The sequence below is a fragment of the Takifugu flavidus genome, chromosome 21 (genome assembly GCF_003711565.1).
Source record: "Takifugu flavidus isolate HTHZ2018 chromosome 21, ASM371156v2, whole genome shotgun sequence".
Taxonomy (NCBI): Eukaryota; Metazoa; Chordata; class Actinopteri; order Tetraodontiformes; family Tetraodontidae; genus Takifugu; species Takifugu flavidus.
This window is the reverse complement of record NC_079540.1, coordinates 4395393-4416337: the sequence shown is the minus strand read 5'-3', so window position 1 is coordinate 4416337 and position 20945 is coordinate 4395393. Positions and strand designations below refer to the sequence as shown.

The window sequence follows — 20945 nt, the reverse complement described above, 5'->3', positions numbered from 1 at the left end:
TTAGCCTTGTGACCATGGATGCTGTCCCAGTTCTCCAATTGTGTGTAGTTCACAAGGTTAGTGAATTGCACAAGGTTCCTTTCTTAAAAAGTGGAATGATTGCAGTGAGGTCAGTGCCTGGAGGTGCCAGCCTAAACACACTGAGGTGCTCCAGATAAGAACATACCACACATAGAGTTGCCTAAGCGGGGAAAGAAGTGCATCATATGACTGACGATATTCTTATTCAGAGATCAATTTTATTTTTAAACGGAAGTGACGGAGCGAGTGGGGGGGGGACAAAAATCTGCAGAGATAAAAGAAAAGACAAAGAACATTTCCAAACACAAGAAAAGGCTGTCAGTATCAGACACCAGTTGCATGGTGACCTTTACTTCCAGTGCGACTCGCGCCGCGCACTTTAATCCCCCAGTGAGCTCCAGGCCTGACCCAGTTTGGAGAGAGAGAGAGAGAATGTGGGGCGCTTATACACACATTTCCAGCTATTATATGGCTGGAAATATTTTTAGTCTTGGGGATGGGGTCCGGGAGCTACTGCTTAAAAAATGTGTCTTCTTGCTGATGCAAGGTTGGTGGAGAATGTGGAAACGGCGCCCTACGTCACATGGTGATCGGATAAAGTGGCAGGTGAATGGTGGTGGTGAGGCATGGTGGTGGTGGGGGGGGCGGGGTAGGGAGCAATGAAAGAACCTTTTGGATCGGTTCCAGGTATTAAGTCATATTACTGCGAAAGGACGGGAGCACCTTAGTTTAAGAGTGGCTCCAAGCATTGTTTTTAGAAAGCTGCTTAAGGAACACACACCGCCACCCCCGCAGCTGGGCCGGTAGGTTTGACAGCTGAGCCGTGTGCAGAGCTAATTGTTGGTCATTAGCAAACCGTGAAGCAGGAAAAGGCACTTGACAAACACAACTGGTGGCCAGTTGCCAAATAAAGTGCGAGAATGAGACGCCATCAAATATGAAGCCAAATGAGAGTCCTGCAGGGTGAAGGAGAAATACGTAGTCCAGAGGCTACACTGCTCTTAAAACGTCACGGGGACTCCTTTGTGTATTGTTCTGTCGTCTTGGGAAGATTCCTGAGAGGTTTCACTGCAGGCAACGGTGGCAGAGGCGTCCTCTGAGAGGCCTGCACAGACGGGGGGGGCAGAACTAACCTGGGACTGGTCACCGGCTGGGTCAGACCTCTTTCTTTTCTTCACATGATAGCGATGCTTCTTAGACTTGAGGTGAGCTGTGGAAAATAGTGAAAATTGTGGACACTTGAGGCTTTTTTGGATGATTTCTCCCCACTGAATCCAAGTAATCAGAGGTTTTTATGTCCGTACACTCGGTCAATACCCCCACCTGTCCACTCGAGGTCTCCGATGATCAATTTGTCACACAGGTCACAGGTATGACGGCTCCGTTTGTTTCTCTGCTCTGCCCCCTGCACTCTGATTGGCGCGATCGCCGGCTCCTCGCCCTGATCGATGCCGCAGGAAACGAACGTGACCAAAGTAGCTCCATCACAAGAGCGATCCCAGACACGCTGCATGCCGATTGGCTCGCTCACAGATTAAACCGCCATGTATCAAAATTTAGCACCGACATTTTTCTTAATTGAAAAGTCAATGTCACTGACCGAGCGGTCCTTTTATAGCATTTTATTACAAAAAATAAACAGTTGGCTCGCCAGTATTTAGATTTTACACTTATGTTTTTAAATCAACAGTTTTTTTATGGCAGAACAACAAAGGAGGTCAGGGAAGCCTCACCTTGCTAAGACGGTCCAAAATCTGCAGTGCAGGATTCAGCACCGTCTCCGCCCACCTCGACACGTCTGTTACATCCAGTCCGTACACGGACGGCACGTTTTCTCCAGGTCCTATACAACAAAACACACAACCACGCACACAAAGGGATCAGTTTAATTACCATTAATCCCGACATTACAATATTCCATTTCATTTAAAAATCAGTCCTAAATGTCTCTATTGGCAAATTTTTACTCTGTTTAATATCTCTGAATTCACTTTGACCCTTAAATGTCGGGAACATCCATCAAATGAGCCGGGAGATAAAGAAGACTTCAGGGGAGCCACGCGGCAGCAGCGATGTGCCAGAACCACACCCTGAAGCTCCGTCAACCTGCTGACTCACACCGGCTCAATAATGTCTCCTTCCACCCCCCCACCCTTCTCTCCCGTCTCTCACCGTCACTCTGGCTTCGGCTTCGACTCGCTCCCTCTCTTTACCCTCCCTCCATCCGCTCCACCCCCGTGTTTCTGTTTTGCATCAGTCAGCAGTCTGGGGGCCGGGCCTCAGCACTAAACAACATCAACCCAGCACGGCTCATCTGTCCGTCCGTGTGGACCCGCTTGTGCTAAAGCCCAGGACTGTCTTTCCTTGCTCTGATGTGTGGGGCGTTCATGCGAAGTCAAATGGATGTATGATGTAAATGATAATGGACCAACCATCGATGTAGTAAAAATAAACTTCTCAGGAAAGCAGCACGTTTTTGTTGGCTCATTTGCCGGGACATTATTCAGGTTTATACAGGTATTTTAAATGACATAACTGAGTAAACGTGAAAAGAACTTGCACAACAAAACAGAAATATCTAGAACTTTGAGCATTTACTGCTTATAAATTAATTTATACATCTAATAATGATGTAAAATGGTGATTCAATGTCCCTTGTGAATGAATATCTATTATGTTTGCAAGGATGATGGTCAATAGATTAAATAATGGTTATTAATACTGTTATAGTGGAGAGTACACGTGGATAATATATCTGGATATTAAACTACCCTCATACGTAAGTGCATTACTAGACACTTCATTTGCATTATTAGATACTTAGATTTCCTTAACAGAAATGATTATTTATGTAAATTTCATTAAAAAAGGTTTCTCTTATTCACTTAGCACTTCGGTGTTTGCCGTTTAGCGATAAATTGATGTAAAGATTAGGAACAAAGAGATGCCATTGGAAGAATTTCCTTATTTAAATATCAATTTGTAACACACTCTCACACACAGAGACACACACCCACAGGGTAAATGAATCCCATTAACCTGGAAGGCACAGTTAGCCAACTCAATTATGGCTAATCCTCTCCCCACACAGACAGAACTGTGGGGTTGAGGGCAGCAGACATCCTATGGATTGACTTCAGTGACTCTTCTGGGAGAAGTCTGGGACGACATCATCATTATTACAGACGGAAACAGAGTCGCAACCATATAACCGGTCATCTGCAGAAGAACCCATGCCGACTGTCAGAGCGTGCGTGTGTGCACCGAGCTGTAAACTTTCAGGCTGGGATGCTTCTTGTTTAATCACCTGACTGAACGGCTGACAAAGAGGGTAAAAGCAAACGCAACTAAACCCGTCCGGCAACGGACGACAGGCACCTGCATTGTTTGGTTTTATCACTGCCCGCCACTGATCGCGCCCCGTCGGCCAAGTGTGTTTGCATAGTGAGACAGAGGGTCAGTGTGGCTTTACAGAAACAACTGTGACTGTTAATCAAAGCTTCAGGTTTCACAACAGCAGTTGCTGTGCGGCGAGTGTGTGTGTGTGTTTGTGTGTTGGCCGGTCTTTTGTGTTTGTCGCACAATAGCCGGCAGGTGCTGGCGGCGGGCGTCACCTGGCATACCTATACCAGACCCGGAGCCGTCGCTTTATGCCTGTGGTCTATCAAACACTCTCTGCATCCCGCCACCCCCGATGCCTCTCTTCTCTCTCTTAATTGTTCTTTGATCTCCATCAGCTCCCTTCTGCAAGTTCCAACCTCCCACCAAGAAGAGATGGTAAATGAAAGGGAGGCAGGCTGCTGTGTGGTGGGTTGCCAGATGCCTGACGAAAACAGACTCCTTTGGGATTCCAGTTGAGGACCTGGGGAAATTTGACTCTCTGCTGTGGTGAAGGAGGGTTGATAAGAAACACCAAAGAGACAAAGAGCACGGTGGTCCACACACACACACCCACACCCACACCCACACCCACACCCACACACGCACACACACAGCCAACACTGCACACTGCGAGCATCGCCTTTCAAACACTCTGGGGAGCTTTGCCAACAAGAAAGAGCATCCCCTGTCGCCCGGCAGCTGCTTGCCCGTGTGTGTAAGTGTTGAAACAGTAGTCCACCTGTTGTGCAGAGGAGTCATTTACTACGCTACCCGCATGTTTGCCGAGTGAGGACGTGCGCCTTTGTGCGCTCTGCCATAAAAAAAACAACAACTGTGGCTTCATGGCGTCACCCGACACCAGCTGTGCTCATATGGCCAGAACACAAACGGTTGCTTCTATTCACTTAACGGCCCTCCTTTTTTTTTGACATTCCCCTTCCACTTTCTCTCTCCATCACAAACCAGAAAAATGGGCCTTAGGTTCTCAGGGGAGTTCCCCTGGTGGCCAGACTCTGCAACTACACCCATATGACTGATCAGAGTGAAATGTGTGTCTTTCTCCTTCCATCTCAGGTCAAAACAAGATCTTTGTCTTTGTTGTAACGCTGCAGCTGCTCTCAGGTGTGTGTGCGCGGCGCCTCCTACTACATTTTGTCTTCAGTGAGTCCAGACCTCTCACGCCTCCCCACCCCCTCTCGCTTATGTAAGCCGAGGGCTGTGCGTTGTAACCGCAACGTTAACCCTGGACGGACTTCACAGGGTGAAGTTACGTTTGTGTGCCTGCGCACATAAAAGCGCCGCACTTGGCTGAAGGCTCGGCTGTAAACTTGGGTAACACCTGTCGTCGCAGCCGCATCCAATTACCTTCACTCGCCATCAAACCGAACCGACCCCATCCTGTTGAAAAGCCTAAACCTCACAGCCAGAGTGTGGAGTCTGTGGAGAATAAAAGAAACTCAGAGTTGCACATGTGTCGGCGTAAAAAAGTGCCACGTATTAAGACTAATATAACCTCAAATTACCACTAACTTTACAGGTAATTAAGTGCACTAATTAAACATTCCCCTACAACCACACAAGCACGCACTCCATAAGCAGACACCCACGTACAGACCCGCTTAAAGTCCAGCAAATTAAGCTTGATTTAATTTGAGCTGACTGACCTGCTGCCTTAATCCCAAGTGCATCGAGTGCTCTTTCCAGCTGTAAAGTCGTTTTCCTGCATGGGGGCCACCAGCCCCCTAAACTGTGAACTTTGTGCCATCAAACCATATGATTTTATCATTTACTGATATTTGTAGTCAACATTCAGGATGTCTATTTTATTTTGCTTACTGTCTGACGCAGCCTCCATGTCATGCCCCCTCCCCATTCAGTATGCATGGGTAGGTCTGCGTAGCCCCACTGGCCCTGTTTGCCCGCATTTGTGTGGTCGGGGCGAATTCCCGGCAGCTCTGTAATGCTTCGAGAGATTAGCCTCTTCAGCTGAGATGTGTGAGACTGCGCGTGTGGGGCTCAGACCGGCCCCCCCCCCCCAAAAAAAGAGGTCAGTGGTCGCGGGGCGCCAAAACGGTGCAGACAGAAAGGTGGGAGGGGCAGAGTGGCGACACTTGCAGTCGGTGGTCATGCGATACTGCGATCGTCAGCTCAACTGAAAAAATATTTAAGAATGATGCAATCTCAGCAAGAGGCTGCAAACTGTGATCCGACAAAGATCATAGCTGCCAAAAACAATCAAAGGTTGCAAATTCCGAAGAGGACGGCATCGTTGGGGGGGGGGGGTTGTGGTTAGAACTCTGCTAACAGACAAGTGGATCCTCCTCTACACGATCACAATCTCGCCTTCTGCTCATGAATTAAATAATGGGGTCAAAAATGAAACAAGCCCCTCTCATTTCAGCCATCCCATAAGGCATTTACTGGCATTTCTGTCACAATTATGGCACAAATACATGTGTCAAAAAGCCGTCGCAGTGAACCGAGGTCAAGAATATCAAACTGTAATCACTGTGAGACCGAGTGAACACTGGTGCAAGATGCAAAGAATTTCCCTTAATGGCTTCTGAGATATCATGTTCACAGGAATGGGACAGATGGACAGAGCGCATGAAACACAACACCTCCTGCCACAGCCATCACAAGAGTGGCGACAAGAACGTTTAAAGGAGCCCTTTAACTGCGCGGCATCTGTGAACTTTACAAGCAAGAAAAGCTGTAAAAATACTAACGAGAATGAATATCGGCCCATCTGCAGGTACTTCTTGAATGGTTCAATTTACGTGGGGCACCTCGTCGCTCACGGCCGTACGCGCCCACAACTTCAGACAGATTACCGCGCATGTGAGTGCGCAGGGACAAAGACACCACAACCATATGGTGGGTGCAGCAGAGACATAAGCGGTCAGAATGAGCAGCAGTAAGGTTTAGGTGCTGGGAAGGCCTAAGCCATTTGGGCCTAACAGGATTAAGTAGCTGGGTAACTAAAGTGCATGTTGTGTGTGTGTGTAGGGGGTGGGGGGTCATAAAGGCCAGGATTCATTTGGGGACAGAGAACTCAGCCTGTATTAATGTGCTCCAAGTGAGATTTCAGCACCTGATTTCAACTGTAGTGGTTTGATTCGTCCATTCTGCAGCGAACAAAAGTGTTTTTGTGGTTTTAGACCATCGCAGCAGCTCTTGAAACACAACTAATCAATGGAATGAGTAGATCAGATCCTGAGGATTCATTCAGCGACAAACCAAATGAGATGATTCAGCATCAAAACGGCAATTTTGGCCCCGTGGAAGCAAAGCCGAAATTGTAAGTCCATTAATTGATTAGCCCGTCAGAAAAAAAATGAATAGGCGGATGTTTTTTAATCAATAGAGTCGGGCATCACAAACATATGCTGATTTCAGCGACCTCGGCACTTTTTGTTCCAATTTGTAACAGCCAAGAAAGAAGCAACTTTAGTCAATAAAAAAGAAAAGACAATTTGCTGCAGCCATTCGTAACATTTCTATTTTTTGTGGTGTTGCTTTGGATTAAACAATTAATCCACAATCAATGGAAATAATATCTGTATCTGGAGATTATAACAATAGTAGATTAACAGCTCAACTACTAGAAAAACAATAACACTTCTGAAAATAAAGCAACTGTCAGATATAAGACTATCATATTTGAAATTTAAATAAAGTTTACAGGATAAAAAGGGCAAATTTATGTGTAGTAGATGTTGTATCATCCTAATTTTTATGTGGGTGGAAAATAATTGGCCAATTTGGGGCTAAAATGAATGGAATCATAAGTTTTAATCATGGAAAATCCAAAAATGAAGAGAAAACAATCACTAAACTGTGGTTATAAGGGAAAAAACCTATTCTGAAACATAAATGCTGATGTTCCTATTTGTTAGAAAGAAAACAGCCTATAATTATTGTTATGAACATGACATCACACCTAATCTGCTGTGTACACAGACTAATGAAAACACAAATGCACACACACCAAACCAAGGTTGAGAGGCTTATTGTGCATCAATAGGCTACATAAATCTCATCTTATTAAAGAGAGTCTATATAAACAAACACACGAGGTGGGCGAAGAGTACTCACGCTTTAGAAAGCGATTCCGGACCCATTTATTCTGTTTGCGGGCGTAACGCTTCGTAGCGATCTTCAAAGCTTCTATACCTGCACAGAGTTAAAAGAAGGACATTAAAGCAGATGAAGGGGGGGCATTTCAATAAGATTCCAATCAGCTTGGGGAAGTTTTACCACCCGACCTTTGTCTCGCAGCGAGTCTTTCTCCTGCTCGGTGGTGCATTCAGGGACAGTCAAGTAATCATGAAACTCCTTAAAACCTATCGACTGGAAAATCCCATGCTGATAGTTCTGGCTGGAGAGGCGAAGAAAGTAGAGGAACATTATCCACCAGCAGAAAAAGAAATATAAAGTTTCAGTTTCCAGCATTTCCAGACGCCCAGTGACTCATTTCACCTTCTCAGTCCTCTCTACCCGTCTGTAAAAAAAAGTCCGAACAGATGGGAGAACCTTCAGGGTACAGAGCGACAATGGCATGAAAAAAGGAACCCATGGGTGCCAAGACCGCCATTCTGGAGCGACATCAGGTCACAATAGACACGGTCGCACCCTGATTTGACCCAACAGGGTTTTTCCCGTGAAATTCTACATTTTATTTTCAACCAGGGCTGCGACTGTAACAGAGTCGCATCAGCTACCTGCAATACCAATGAGCCACGTGGAAAAAGATGAGGCTAAACATAAAGTCTGTTTTTATTCCATTTGGGATGTGCAGGACGCGTGCACATCCCTGTTCTGGATAAGAAAGGTTCTGATTCATGGTTCAAACTAAGGCGCTGATGCAGAAGAACGTCCGAAGCCGTTCAGATTTACGAACGACAGTAAAGGCGCCGTTCATTCCAGTAATCTTATTGACAGCCATATGATATATTATTAATGACCTGAGGGGATTTAGCTGATGTTAGCTCAGAAGAAATGGACAGAAATTGTTGGTCAAAGGCCACAAAGACCTCACAAAACAATGATTGGGAAGAAAAAGCAGAAACTGACGTCGATCTGACCATTAAAGTGATAAACTGATAAACGAATCTTTGGGGCTTGATTGGTTGCTGCTCTTTGCAGAACCTCCCAACTGGAATTTACACAATGAAAAAAAATCTCCAGAACAATATAGCAGAAAACAATAATGGTCATTTACATCCCCGACACACACTTGACCCAAACAAGAACAGGAAATGAGGGGAAAAAATAATTTGGGCTAGACGCGCAGACAGAAATCTGAGAGCAGCGGCAGGGCGCCGGAAATGTAGAGTCAATGGAGAGAAAAGGAAAGGCAGAGGGAGGAAGGGTAAGAAGGATGGAGAGATTTGACCTTGATGTCTGGCTCCAGCAGCCAACCAGGGCCAGGGATAGAGACATGAGGGCAAAAGAGAACGACAGACGGGGAGGGGGGGGCTAAAGTGCTTGGGTGATCAGATTGCTGAGAGGGCAACGGTGGCAGAAACGGAGGGAGGGAGAGAGGAGGAAGCTGCTGGCTGATGAGGTAGGATGGGGTGATGAAAGAAAGGAGGGAAGGAAAGAAGGGCAGCAGTGGCCTCCAGTGCAGCAGCGATGCATCAGCTTCCTGCAGCCACGCCCCGTCGCACAGACACAGACACAGCCGCAGTCACACACTCTGAGAACCGACGCAAATACCGATCAAGATTTTAGTCAAATAGGAGCGAGTTTACGGCACATTAACACACTACAGCACCGCATTTGCATACGGTATCAGCGTATCACGCAGTTTTTCACGAGGGAACGGGGGCCACCGAACACACGTCTGTCAATAGGAGAGAGATTAAACATTTACATGACTTCTTTCCATGCTAACCGCTTCCATTTTCCATCATCAGCAGGTACAGGGAGACAAAGTGAATCGGTGCACCAGGAGTTTAACAGTTGCTGGGGAGTAATTCACGTTATCTGATGAGAGATAGGTTTTCTGACTCCCCCGTTGGTGGCAGCATCCCCTGGAGGGGAGCTAATTTCTGCAATTATTAATGATTGCTGCTGGACAGAGTGGGCGGCATCTCAACCCGGCCTCTGGGCCTCAGGGGACAGAGCAGAGCGACCCGTCGGCTCTGGGGGGAGAAACCAACCATGGGGATAGCTGCTTGACCGAGTTCACGTCACTCCTGTTGCCCTGTTTCCACGGAAGAGACGAGTCAAGTCTGGGTCCTCACTCCTCCAGTCTGGATCGTTAATTTAGATAACAGGATGAGAACGTGTTGTTGACTTTGTTGCACCGACACTCAAACGATCAAATGGGAAAAAGAGAAAAGTACGACATCCTTTCTCTGTCGTGTGAAGCTGGAATCAACTCGATTTGGCAAAGAAAAGGGTTAATGTAACGCAAGACGTGCAGCCGGCATGTGAAGGGAGGGGACGTTACATTTCCCGTGGGCCATTAAAGTGCCGTCGCGCTGATTTTAAACATCAAACTCCTTATAAAGCTCTTGATAGTTTTTAATAAAAACCTTGATAACACCCCCGAGGCTGCGACACAAGTGAGAACCCGATATAACCGTACAAGTGTCACTTCAGTCTCTATCTACCGGGTCTAAGAGACTACGAGTCTGAAAATAAAGCAAATCCGAGGATATGGAGTCGGACGGAAGAATGGCTTCAGGCTAGCAGCTGCATGCTACATTTGCTGCTGCTGCCATTAGCTGAAGGAACTCTGGGCAATCTTGTTTTATTGAGGTAATATAGCAGCAGGAAGTGGCAGAAGGAGGAGAAAGCACAGGGAAATGTCTCATTCTGCAGCATCAATTTTCATCCTTTTATCAACCATGACGCTGATGATGTAATAAAAGCAAATCATAAAATCTATTATGTTGCATTAAAAATCTATTTCCTGCATGGTAAGATGAACAATTCCTTCTGCTTGTGTTTAGCTACCCGTCCTTCTGGACTTTCTGCTGATTGAAGCGGGCGTGGAAGTCTCTGAGCTCGTCGAGGAGTCCAGCAGACAGCATCTCATCCACACGGGCGTCCAATCGTTTTTCTAGAACTGTGGATGGAAAGGGAAGCAGTGCTTGTTGCTGTGCAATTAAAGGGCAAGAGAAACACTGACAATTAGCAAAAGAAGGAGGAAATCACTTTGGGGACGGTTAAAGACGCGGCCTTGATAATTCCAGCGAAGAAGATTCATCTTACCGTCCATATCAGCGTGCAGCCAGAAGATGCAGGGGTCTGGGAACCTCAGAGGCCCTCCCAGCCCGTCACCCCCCTCCTGCCCCCTCTGCTCCTCCAGCCAGCGACTGTGCGGGATGCCCGTCTCTTGCTGGATTTGAAGACTCCTATAAACATACAGGCAGATGTACCTTCAAATATCCAACTCCAACTGTCTCGTCACGCGCTAACGTCCACACGTGCTGCGAAAGGTGAACCAAGATCAGGCGAATCAGGCATCCACTAAATCAAGTGTGAATGGAAATCCATCGGCCCTTATTAGGTGCACATGCAGCTAAGAGCAGCGATGATAAATTCAGGAGACACGATGGGAGTAAAAAAGAATCCCAGAGATAAGGAGAGGAGAAATCCAGACGTATTAATCACAACGATGATGCGAAATCACTCTCCCAAAAGGTTAAACTGACTTCTTGGATGTGGAAATTAAATAGGGTAACCTAACCTGCTGAAGTAGGCTGACTGTTACTCATCAAACACGCGTGCGTGTGTAGACGCACGGACCAGGTTGGAGAACAACACTGTGACCGTCAGGCGTTGGAGCTATTCAGACCCGCGGTCGCACAAAAAGTGATGTCATGTTATACTGGATGTATTTTTAAGAGCGTATGGTTAGTCGTTTCCTGTTAAAGAGGTTTGTGGTGATGTCATTTAAACAGTCTCTGCAGTTCAACATCGACGGTCGCCGATGGTTCTGGCAGTGTTGGCGGTCCACTGTGCTGCGCTACCTGGCCATCTTGCGTCTGTCGTTGGGGTGCAACATGGCGGCCATTTCGGGGTCCACCTCGGCCAGTCTCTTGTGCAGCTGGGCTCCGGCGAGTTTCTCCAGCTCCGATTTCCTGTCGGGAGCTCCCTCTGCACCATCCGCCGAGTCAGCGGCCTCCTGCTGCGGGACGCATTCCAACACCGGGTTGACCACAACAGTCAAATCCCATTTCCGTCGAGTGCCACACGCGTGAGCTCACCCCCGTGTCCAGCAGGACTTTCCACAGCAGCGACTCGATGTAATAGTTCGTTCCTCCGACAATGATTGGCAGCTTGTTTCTGCTCTGCATGTCATCTATGTCAGAATGTTTTAAGGAAAATAATCAAAGTTTTCCAGCGCGAGTTCATCTGTGGCTGCGTTTGATTGTTTTTGCATGACAACTTTGAAAAGCTGAGCCGACTATTGGCTCAACTACAGGAACAGGCAGACAGGGGGCGTGGCTAACAAGACTGTCAGCTCTTATTTAAAATAAACACAAGAGTTAATAAGCCAATTATTAAGCAATTTATGAGAAGATTGTTAAAATTCTTTGCTATAAAGCAACTGAGAGAGCAATTAAAGAGGTGCATCTAGAAACGGAGAAGACTTTGAGGCTGTAATGCACAGTTTTTATTTCTCCGATGACCTCGTCCTCTGTTTGAATGTCGTCTCTGCAGTCTGTGTTTTCAGATGTTGCTGTTCATTAAATTAGCGACTAAGCGCTTTAACTCTCACCAGACACAAGGTCGTAGCCCGAGTTGTTGTGCAACACCTGATTTAAGACCGTCTGGACCCTCGAGGCTTTTTCACAAGTAAAAGTGCTTGTTTTAAATGTAAACTAATAAAAACAGAAAATTTCGGAACACCAAGTGCGTTTCACACATTTTATCTGGGATTGTCCCACAATGAGACACTTGGCTTTGTTCTTATTGTTTGCAGAACAAATGATTAACAATTGAAAGAATCATTAATCGCAGGAAAAGGGCCAATATTAACATTTAATCACAAAGTCAACTTCAGCTCAAATTCAATTTGGTTCACGTCCAAAAACAACACATAAATGTTATTGAAATGATGGCTGGTCGTGCAGACGGAGCCACACCTCACACACACACGCCCACACACACACTCCTGTGTCCTGTGTGTCTCACCCTGCTCCTTTCCTTCCTTCTATCCTCCTTCTCCATCCCCTACACTCAGCCATAATCAAATGACCACTAAAACTGGATAAAAGCCCACCAGCCATCGACACTCGCCCCCCCGATCACTCCATCCATGTTTGCAGAAAAAAGATGGGAGAGTGAGGGTGACTGCTGGCAATCAGTGGGCAATGATGAGAAGGAAAACAGAAAGATTTAAAGCAATTATTGGATTTGGAGGGGGGGTGTGAACAGCGTGGCAAGCGGGGAATTTATAGTTGATGACGCATCATTAAGTCCAGGGTGGGTGTTTTCAAGCTCTTCGCTCCTCTCCAGCAACCAGAGACACTTTTCTCCCGTCTGTCGCCACTCCCGAAACCCTCCAGCCTGCTTGGATCCCACTGATCTGCATTCCTGTCTTCCCTTCCTCTCTCTTCCCAATTGCACCGCTGCACCGAACCTATTCTTGGAACTACCGCATGTCCCTGGCCGTGCTGGTGAGAGTCTGGATGCGCGCCTTCCTGATCTATTAATACCATCTCTAGTTATCGCCTCCTCTCTCCACATCTGTGCGACGGCCGCTGTCTGCAGGAGGGTGTGACTGCCCAGAGTGTGCAGCGCGGTGCATTACAGACTCTATATATATCATCTCTAGTGTTTGTTCTCTCTTCTCCTTCTCTAGGAAACATCGCCAGACAGACAAAACAAGAGCAAAACTGCTGCTCACACACACCTCTCTGCCCTTTAATAATAGCCAGACTAAATTATTTAGTGGCTTCCCAAAAGGAGGCGTCTGTGCAAACAGGTGAAAGGATATTAGAGACAAGGCTTTGTCTCTGAAGTCAACCACCGTGTAGCTCGTAACCAACGGGTCCACAAAACTCATCATATGATGTGGGCACTGTGCACGCTCCTCATCCGTCACTTTATTGGTGATGATGTCGAGGCCTCGGTACACCTGGGGTGGAGTACAGAAAAGGAAAAATGAGAGAAAGATACGTCGATAACAATATTTACCAGCTTCAGTGCCCTTTAGCTGCATCTGGAGCTTGACCTCCTCTCTCAGGGTCCAACTAATTTCACTACAAATTTCTCACCTTTAATTTTATTCAGCCTGATATGTGTGTGTGTGTGTGTGTGTGTGTGTGTGTGTGTATGTGTGAACTTCACACACATTCTTCAACGTCAATTATACGCTGCACAGATGTGAGAATCTCTTGTGGAATTTGACACTTGGGTGTCCCTCGATAGTTTGTCACTATTTTCATTTTCGGACACATGCTGTGTCAAGAGCGGACGGTTTTGGAGGACGTCTTAATAAAGGCGGCATTGAATCCCATCCACATTTACACTCTTAGGTTTTCCCAACTCAATTAATATGGCTTACACATGCTGGACAGATAAAATCTAACAGTTTTGCATTCAGATGGTGAAAACATTAACCTGAACAAGAGCGGCCTGTGAAGCTGAACACTGCACAGTTTATAATGGTGCACACAGCAGCTTTACCCCGTTTTCGCAGGAATACTGCCACCCTGTCTGCTGCACAGCATCTGTGTGTAGTCTACAATCATCCATTCAAAGTACGACTGTGTCAGCGATCGCTCAGCTCAGGCCTTCCTTTGCCGTCGCAATTTCATTTTCAGCACTAAAGATCAGTGTTTTCATTTACAAGAGTCAAATGACGCCGCAGCTGCTGCAATCAGGCACTAAACAGGACGTCTAAAAGGAGCGTAATGTCTAAGTAAAGCCATAAGGCGCGTTAATGACCATTTGTAACTTTGTGACCACCTTCCAGCAGCCTGGATCTTATATTTCACTTCAACAGAATTACAGTCTGTTCTACAAACATACATGTGCCGAGCAATCGATAAAAGCCGCGCAGATTATCGATTGCATCCTTTGGTGGAGCCGCGTGTGCACTGCCAAATGTTCCTCAGCGCCATGGCAAGCCAAAAGTGGGGAGAACAACCCAGTGTGATGAATTATTCATGGCTTCTCTGCACGACACTACTGCGAGCTGAGGGAGGGATGGAGGATGCAGCGGATGGAAGGACGAACAGATGAAGAGCAAGTGAAGAGGGTTGAAGGGGAGAATGAAGAGAAAAGGGATGAGCGGAGCACTTGTCGCAGTGAACATTAAGCCTGCTAACACGCCTGCACACATTCACCACTAACCCTTCATACTTAACCAGGGAGCCAATGAGGAAGATCAGATGATCCCAATACTCTCTACGGAGCAGATAATAGATGGTTACTGTTTAAAGATCGCTTTATTGTTCACTCTATTTTGTTTTATTTCTCCTGTAGGAGTTACCAAGCAAACTCCAGCCCATGTTCCAGTCATTTTGGCAAAATGATTTTAGTTCTCTCCAACAGCTCTCGACTCAAACTTCCTCCTCCTCATCCTCAGAAGCCTCTCGATTCATCCACTCTTTCCAGCTAGCAAAAGCGACCACGGCCATTATGTAACTACAAAACACAGGCTGCATTTTATTTTAATTTTTGCCTTTTAACAAGGAACAAGGAGACCCGAGAGTAAAAGACAGGCAGCAGAAGATGACTGGAAATAGCCGCTCGAGTGGAAGATATGGGGGGGGGGCTTTGAGCAGGAGAGGGAGAATGAGAGCAAAATTAAACACTTTGGAGCCCAGGCGACGGAAATGAGCGACAAATTACAGCAACGTTCAAAGTGACTCATTACAAAATAACCATCAACGTGTTTTGGCCATCCATTGATTAAGCGATCAGGGACCCGTTTCAAGCAGAATCCTCCTGTTTTGTTCCTCAGGACTCTGCCCATCCTCTGCAGCTGGAGATTACCTGCCTTGTCACTCTCTATCTTCCAAACTACTCGATGCTAATCGCACCCATATAGTACGGACCAAACGTTAAAGTAAAACACCTGTGCAGAGAGATATCTGAGCATTGTCTGACTTCTCCAGGTTGACCGGTAATTATATGATCAATCATTTGTTTTTTGATGCTGTGATGTGCTTATATTTCCAACTATCGGGCGATAGAATGACAAATGACGCATGCAAAACCGCACCCAGGTGATTTGTGCCGATAACCACCCGTGCTGGGATCCAGAAAAGACGGGGTCACAGTTACATTAAGCTTCTCTGATATGGAAGGTCAGAATTCACAGGGGACACATCAATAAAAACCCAATGAGTTCAGCTGCCTACTCCTTCCTGTCTCGCTTTTAGATGGGCATGAATGGACGTGACCGCGTTTGTGCGTGGGTGCGTGGGTGCGTGCGTGTGTGAGCGAGTGAGACAATGAACTCAGTGTTCGGGCTCTGCAGCGCCTGCAGCCAGCCTGCCTGGCTAACCTCGTGCCCTGCACGAGACAGCTGTTCCTCTGCCACATAAAATAAAGGCCGAATGGAAGAAAGAGGGCGAGAGATGCAGAAAAGGGCAAGAGAGCAAAAAAAAGACAAATAAAACAAATGGTGATTGATTTAAAAGAGGCGAGAGCGGGATAAAGCCGAGCTGGCAGCGTGAACTCGGGTCAGTGTTTGTGTTTGCAAGTATGGATGATTGATTAAAAGGGCTCCACTTGATGGGTCGGTATTCCAAATGGGAGCATAATCTGCTGAACTGTTGCACTTCCTGGACTATATGACATGGCTTGGACTAGCCAGCATATTCAAAAGTCACTTACTTTAAGTTGTATCGATGACTTACCTGAAAAGAAAAGTGCAATCAAACTAATTTCTTTTTACCCCTTCCCCCTCAAGATGCCATCCCTTGACAATTTATCTCTCCATCTTGCTCTCCTCTCTGTGGGGAATAGCTCAGTAAGCCAGACCAATAAATCATGGATGGCGCTGTCTTCTCCCTTCCTCCTGCTCTTCCTCCATCCTGCCATCAAAGCCCCTCCCTGCTCCATCCAGTGACCACATCACCACACCCGCAGACCGTGATTTGCACACATCAAAAACAAGAGTTAATCGACTCTTTTCCTTTTGGGTTGAGTCCTACACAGGATTAGAGCACTTCAAAAGATGCATCGCAAGTCGGACGTGGGCGGCGGCATCGCCTCGGTAACAATACAAACAGATACGTCAAAGCCCAGACAGGTCGTAGCTGCACCAGACAGCGGCGGCGGGAGGAGGAGGAGGGATGGATGGAGAGAGAGAGGGAGGGAGGGAGAGATGCACAGAGGCAGAAAGAGGAGGAGGGATGACTACAAGCGAATCAGAAGGATGTAACACATAGCTACACAATTTCCCGTCGTGGGATGTGTTTCATGCGTAAATAAGCAGCTGGTGTGAGTTTACGTCTGTGCAGCCACATAAAAAAAATGCCGCTTACTAAACGAGAATGAAGAGAAAGCCCCCCCCACACACACACGTGGTAGAAACTGTGCGAGTCTGCAACTCCAGAGCACTTGTACTGGAGAATTTACATCTTATTCCACTTGCCTGTTTTAACTGTTACTCCATAACACCACTCTAAAAGGGTCACACTCGCACGCTTTTTGGCCAGTTTCTCACATTAGACTTAAAAACAAAACACCAGCCCAACAAATCATTTCCCTTTGTTGCATTTTTTTAAACTTGTCATTGTCTAATTGAAAGAAAACAGCAACTCTTTCTTTCACACTGGCATAAAGCACGGGGTCACCGACCACCAGTGCTCCCTACAGTCCCACATACTGAGGTAATGGTGCATGCGTGTGCATGACCTGTTAAATTGCCCCTCATGACCTTTGGTGGCCCTTCAGCATGATACCCCTCACTCACCCCTGCGGTGAAAACTGTTCTGCATCATTTAAACAAATGGCACCATAAATCTTCCTCCTCCACCTTTCACATCAAATGAATGGATAAATGAATAAATGCAGCTATTCATTCAATTATTCCACATAAATTATGCCCACTTTAACACATCATGTTACTGCAATCAGGAATTTGATGGAGGAGAAGACTAAATCACCTCTGACTGGATGTTAAGTTGGCAGAGGTTTCTTGCTTCCTGCTGCTTTCAACTAAAATCGCACATCTCCTTTCTACAGGTTATGCAAAAAGGAGAAAAAAGGAGACAATAAAACAGTTTCCACACATTCAAATGAAGCATAAAAAACACTGATTTGGTCTGAATAATGTGAAGGTGAACATAAGTATATTTTAATGGGTTGTAATATCGAGCATGCACGAGGTCCTGCTGAGCATACAAAATGTAAGAATTAAATAGAATTCTAAAGGACTGTAAAAGAAATATACAAAACCGCAAGGGATTATGGCTGAATTATGCAGTTTTTGTCCTTCATAGGCTCCAGTATAAACATGGCAGAATAACATTAATCAATGGAGGGGGACCCATGTAAATAATATTTTTCTTCTAAATGAATTTCCGGTCCAAGTTTATCATATTTAGTTATCTTCAAATTTCTGCAGATTATAAATCTTAAAGAAGATGAGCAAAATGTTCATGAACTTAGCAACCTGCTAATGCTAGTTTACGCTGAGTTCGATCCTAGCTCATATTACACTTTTTTTTTTACCCAACTGGCTCCAAACTTTGGTTCAACTTAACCAGCAGTCACCATCTGAAATGCTAGTAAATAACAGGCTGCGCTTATCTGACGCTAGCACGTCTACTGGATCTTAGAGACCTCAGCAGCCACATTTTGCTGTAACCACTTCAAGCTTGATATCACACTCACATACTTTCCCATAATTCCAGCTCCAGGGAGTGAGGCAGGTTTCCGTGGAGGGATGCCCGCTGGACCCCCATGTTGGGAACCGCGGTTTGAAACTATGTGGTAATGCCTCATTCACTGACAGCTTGTGTGTGTGCCATAGATAGCATGTTCATTTAATGAGTGAATAATATCCCCCTGCATGTCCAATGAACTGTGGGTTGGGGGCATGGGCTGTGAGCAGGAGGAGGGGGGGCAAGTGTAACACAATAGGAGTGTTAGGGAGTGTGGGAACCAATTCTCCCCGGGACAATGAACACTTCCCAGTGGCCACAGCGTGCCCATTCACTATTAGCTGCCGGGCCGGCGTAGCGCGGCGCTGAGTATGCACCAGCTCAGCACAATGCTGCTTTCTCCCAAACAAGACCAGACTGTTTCCTATCCCAAAGACAACACAGGCCGGCTCCAGCCCATACACAGCCTCATTCTCACATAAGCGGTCCCTCTCCCTCGCCCTGCTCCAAGTTTGCATGTCGCCCTCTCTCTTCACTGTCACACACACCAATGGGAGCGTAGCAACAAGGCCGGAGATGGTGGCTGGGGCTGCTGTGATCAAACTAGGCCACACTTTTCTCTCCACCGGTGCTGCCGGTCGCCGAGATATTCTGGGCTGCGATGTTATTAGCGTAACCCAGTTTACCCAGTACCAGGTGATTACTGGATGAGGCGCTCCCCCGCAGGGACCCACGCTATCAAGGACAAGGAGGTGGGAAGGCAGAGAGGAGAGTGGTGGCTGAGGGAGGAGGGAAAAAGCTGATGAGAAGCTGGACACAATGCGAGAAGATACTTTAATTGTGCCGTCAGAGGGATCACCGCTGGATACAGGGACGCTTCAGATAATGCTGAGTGTGTGTGCGTGGATCTGAGAATCTGACATAATAAAGAGAGACACACAAAGCTGAGAGTTTCTTTTTTTTAAAAAGACACCATAGAATTTCAACCACCTCCTCTGCTGTCAGATAGCGCTAAAGATAGACCGAAGACTCTATCTTTATATATCGGAAAACAACTCAAAATAGACACAATAAAAGGATGCTGGTCAACTTTTAGACTAAATTTAACTGTTGCTGAAACTATGACTAATCTCCACTATAATGTCTATTATAATATAACAGAGTTTATTATTGCCCTGTCGCATGAACGGTCCAATTAATACAGGCGGTGCAAAGATTCTACATAAATACTTCATGATATGGGCACCACAGTGGTGCAGCAGTTAGCACAGTCTGCTTATAGCTGCCAGTTTCCTCCCACAGTGCAAAAAAGCACATTATAGTTGACAGTCTCTAAATTGCCTGTAGCTAAGAGTGTGTGACTGGATTGTGTGTGTGTGTGTGTGTGTGTGTGTGTGTGTGTGTGTGTGTGTGTGTGTATGTGTGCTGGGATAGATTCCAAGAACACTCACAAAATCCCAGTGACATTATCTGCTGTGGCAAATCATAAAAATGTCATCAGCAAATGAGCAAACCTGCCAAGATGAACTACTTTTTAAGTAATTCCCTGAGGGGGAACTCCTGTTTTAATCATTTTAAACACAACTGTTTCAGAATTCCCGGCACCAGAACAGGTAAACGGAACTTGATCACAACAAGGACCTGATCTATCTTCTGCCTGCCAATACAGAAGTCTGTGCATAAGATTAGTTGGACAACAATATCACATTATACACAATTGCTGACAGTGACGCTATATTCTAATTATATACAGCGTATATAATGGTGGCCATGTGACCCACTCGTGTTCAAATGTCAACTCTCATGTTTGCATGGCCCATGTAAAGTACTGTTGCTTGCTTCAACACGTCACTCAGTTTTTAATGAAAACTAGATTAATTATTTGGTTTTATTTCCCTGTAAATCTTGCGAAATTGTTGCATTACCCAGAACAATATTCCAAAAACACCATGTTTGCTGTTAAGGATAAAATAATGGAGCAAATGGATAATTTCTCCACACAGAAATGGCCAAAATACTAAAGAATTGGTGAAGTTCCTTTAAATAGGTTTCATCTAAGGAACAATTAAGCAGAAATAAAGCTAAGCGTGGGATAAAAGTGCATGTTTATCTTGTTCACTGCAGCTGCAGGGTCTTATTGACGGTGCAGATTGTGTTATAAGCACATTTCTGCTCTCCAAAGGTGAGAATGAGTTTAAAACACTGGAGAAGACATGCAAGAAATTATGTGTTCATGGTTAATGTGCAGGTTTTATATTTACATAATATTTAATTCCAAAAGGGAGCTTGCGCATTAAGGACTAGCTAACGCTTGGTTGACACATTAATGCAGCTTTGATGCACGGGGTGACAGAAGGGTCTTCTCACAATCTAAACTCACTAAACTTCGCTTTAAACAGCCAAGATTTATTTAATCTCTACTCCTGTGTGATGGCTCCCATGTCCAGGCACGTTCCCTCGCGTTAACAGCCGTCTTACCTGCATGGAATCGGCGCTGATAATTTCCCCCTGAAACCGTTTCCCGATCTCGATGGCCAGTTTGGACTTGCCGGTACCGGTGGCTCCCAGAATGACCAGCACCGACGGCACCATCGCCCTCCGCAAGACACACTTCACGCTGCCAGCGGACGCCGCCATGATGACGCTTTCGCTACGTCCTACCGACGGCGTTGCGCATGCGCAGTGAGCGCAGAGGTCGATGGGCGGAGTCTGTCACCGGGCAACAGGCAACCG

General features: G+C 46.1%; 1 protein-coding gene across 5 annotated transcripts; it reads right to left on the bottom strand.

Moving 5' to 3' along the window:
• Positions 1-219: 219 nt before the first annotated feature.
• trit1 (tRNA isopentenyltransferase 1) lies at positions 220-20881 on the bottom strand. Of its 5 annotated transcripts, none has more exons than XM_057020148.1 (11): positions 20691-20879; positions 13364-13504; positions 11628-11726; positions 11391-11545; positions 10630-10772; positions 10372-10483; positions 7671-7783; positions 7501-7578; positions 1755-1864; positions 1345-1462; positions 220-1231 (listed from the first exon to the last, which is right to left on the bottom strand). In XM_057020148.1, exons 1-11 carry the CDS (start codon positions 20847-20849, stop codon positions 1023-1025), a joined length of 1437 nt encoding a protein of 478 aa, XP_056876128.1. In that variant the 5' UTR covers positions 20850-20879; the 3' UTR covers positions 220-1022. The 5 variants fall into 5 exon arrangements, 4 of the variants coding, with proteins under 4 accessions (XP_056876128.1, XP_056876127.1, XP_056876129.1 ...); XM_057020147.1 differs by having other exon boundaries at positions 11391-11548; positions 20691-20878; XM_057020149.1 differs by lacking the exon at positions 20691-20879 and adding an exon at positions 17493-17512 and having other exon boundaries at positions 11391-11548.
• Between the last annotated feature and the right edge of the window lie 64 nt (positions 20882-20945).

Bases quoted from the DNA above. Each gene is read 5' to 3' on its own strand.
- trit1 (XM_057020147.1), bottom strand. From the start codon at position 20,849: ATGGCGGCGTCCGCTGGCAGCGTGAAGTGTGTCTTGCGGAGGGCGATG. The intron at 11,549-11,627 runs GTGAGCTCACGC...TGCGTCCCGCAG, and splicing joins AAGTCCTGCTGGACACGGGG to CAGGAGGCCGCTGACTCGGC. The intron at 1,232-1,344 runs GTGGGGGTATTG...TATTTTCCACAG, and splicing joins CGGAGACCTCGAGTGGACAG to CTCACCTCAAGTCTAAGAAG.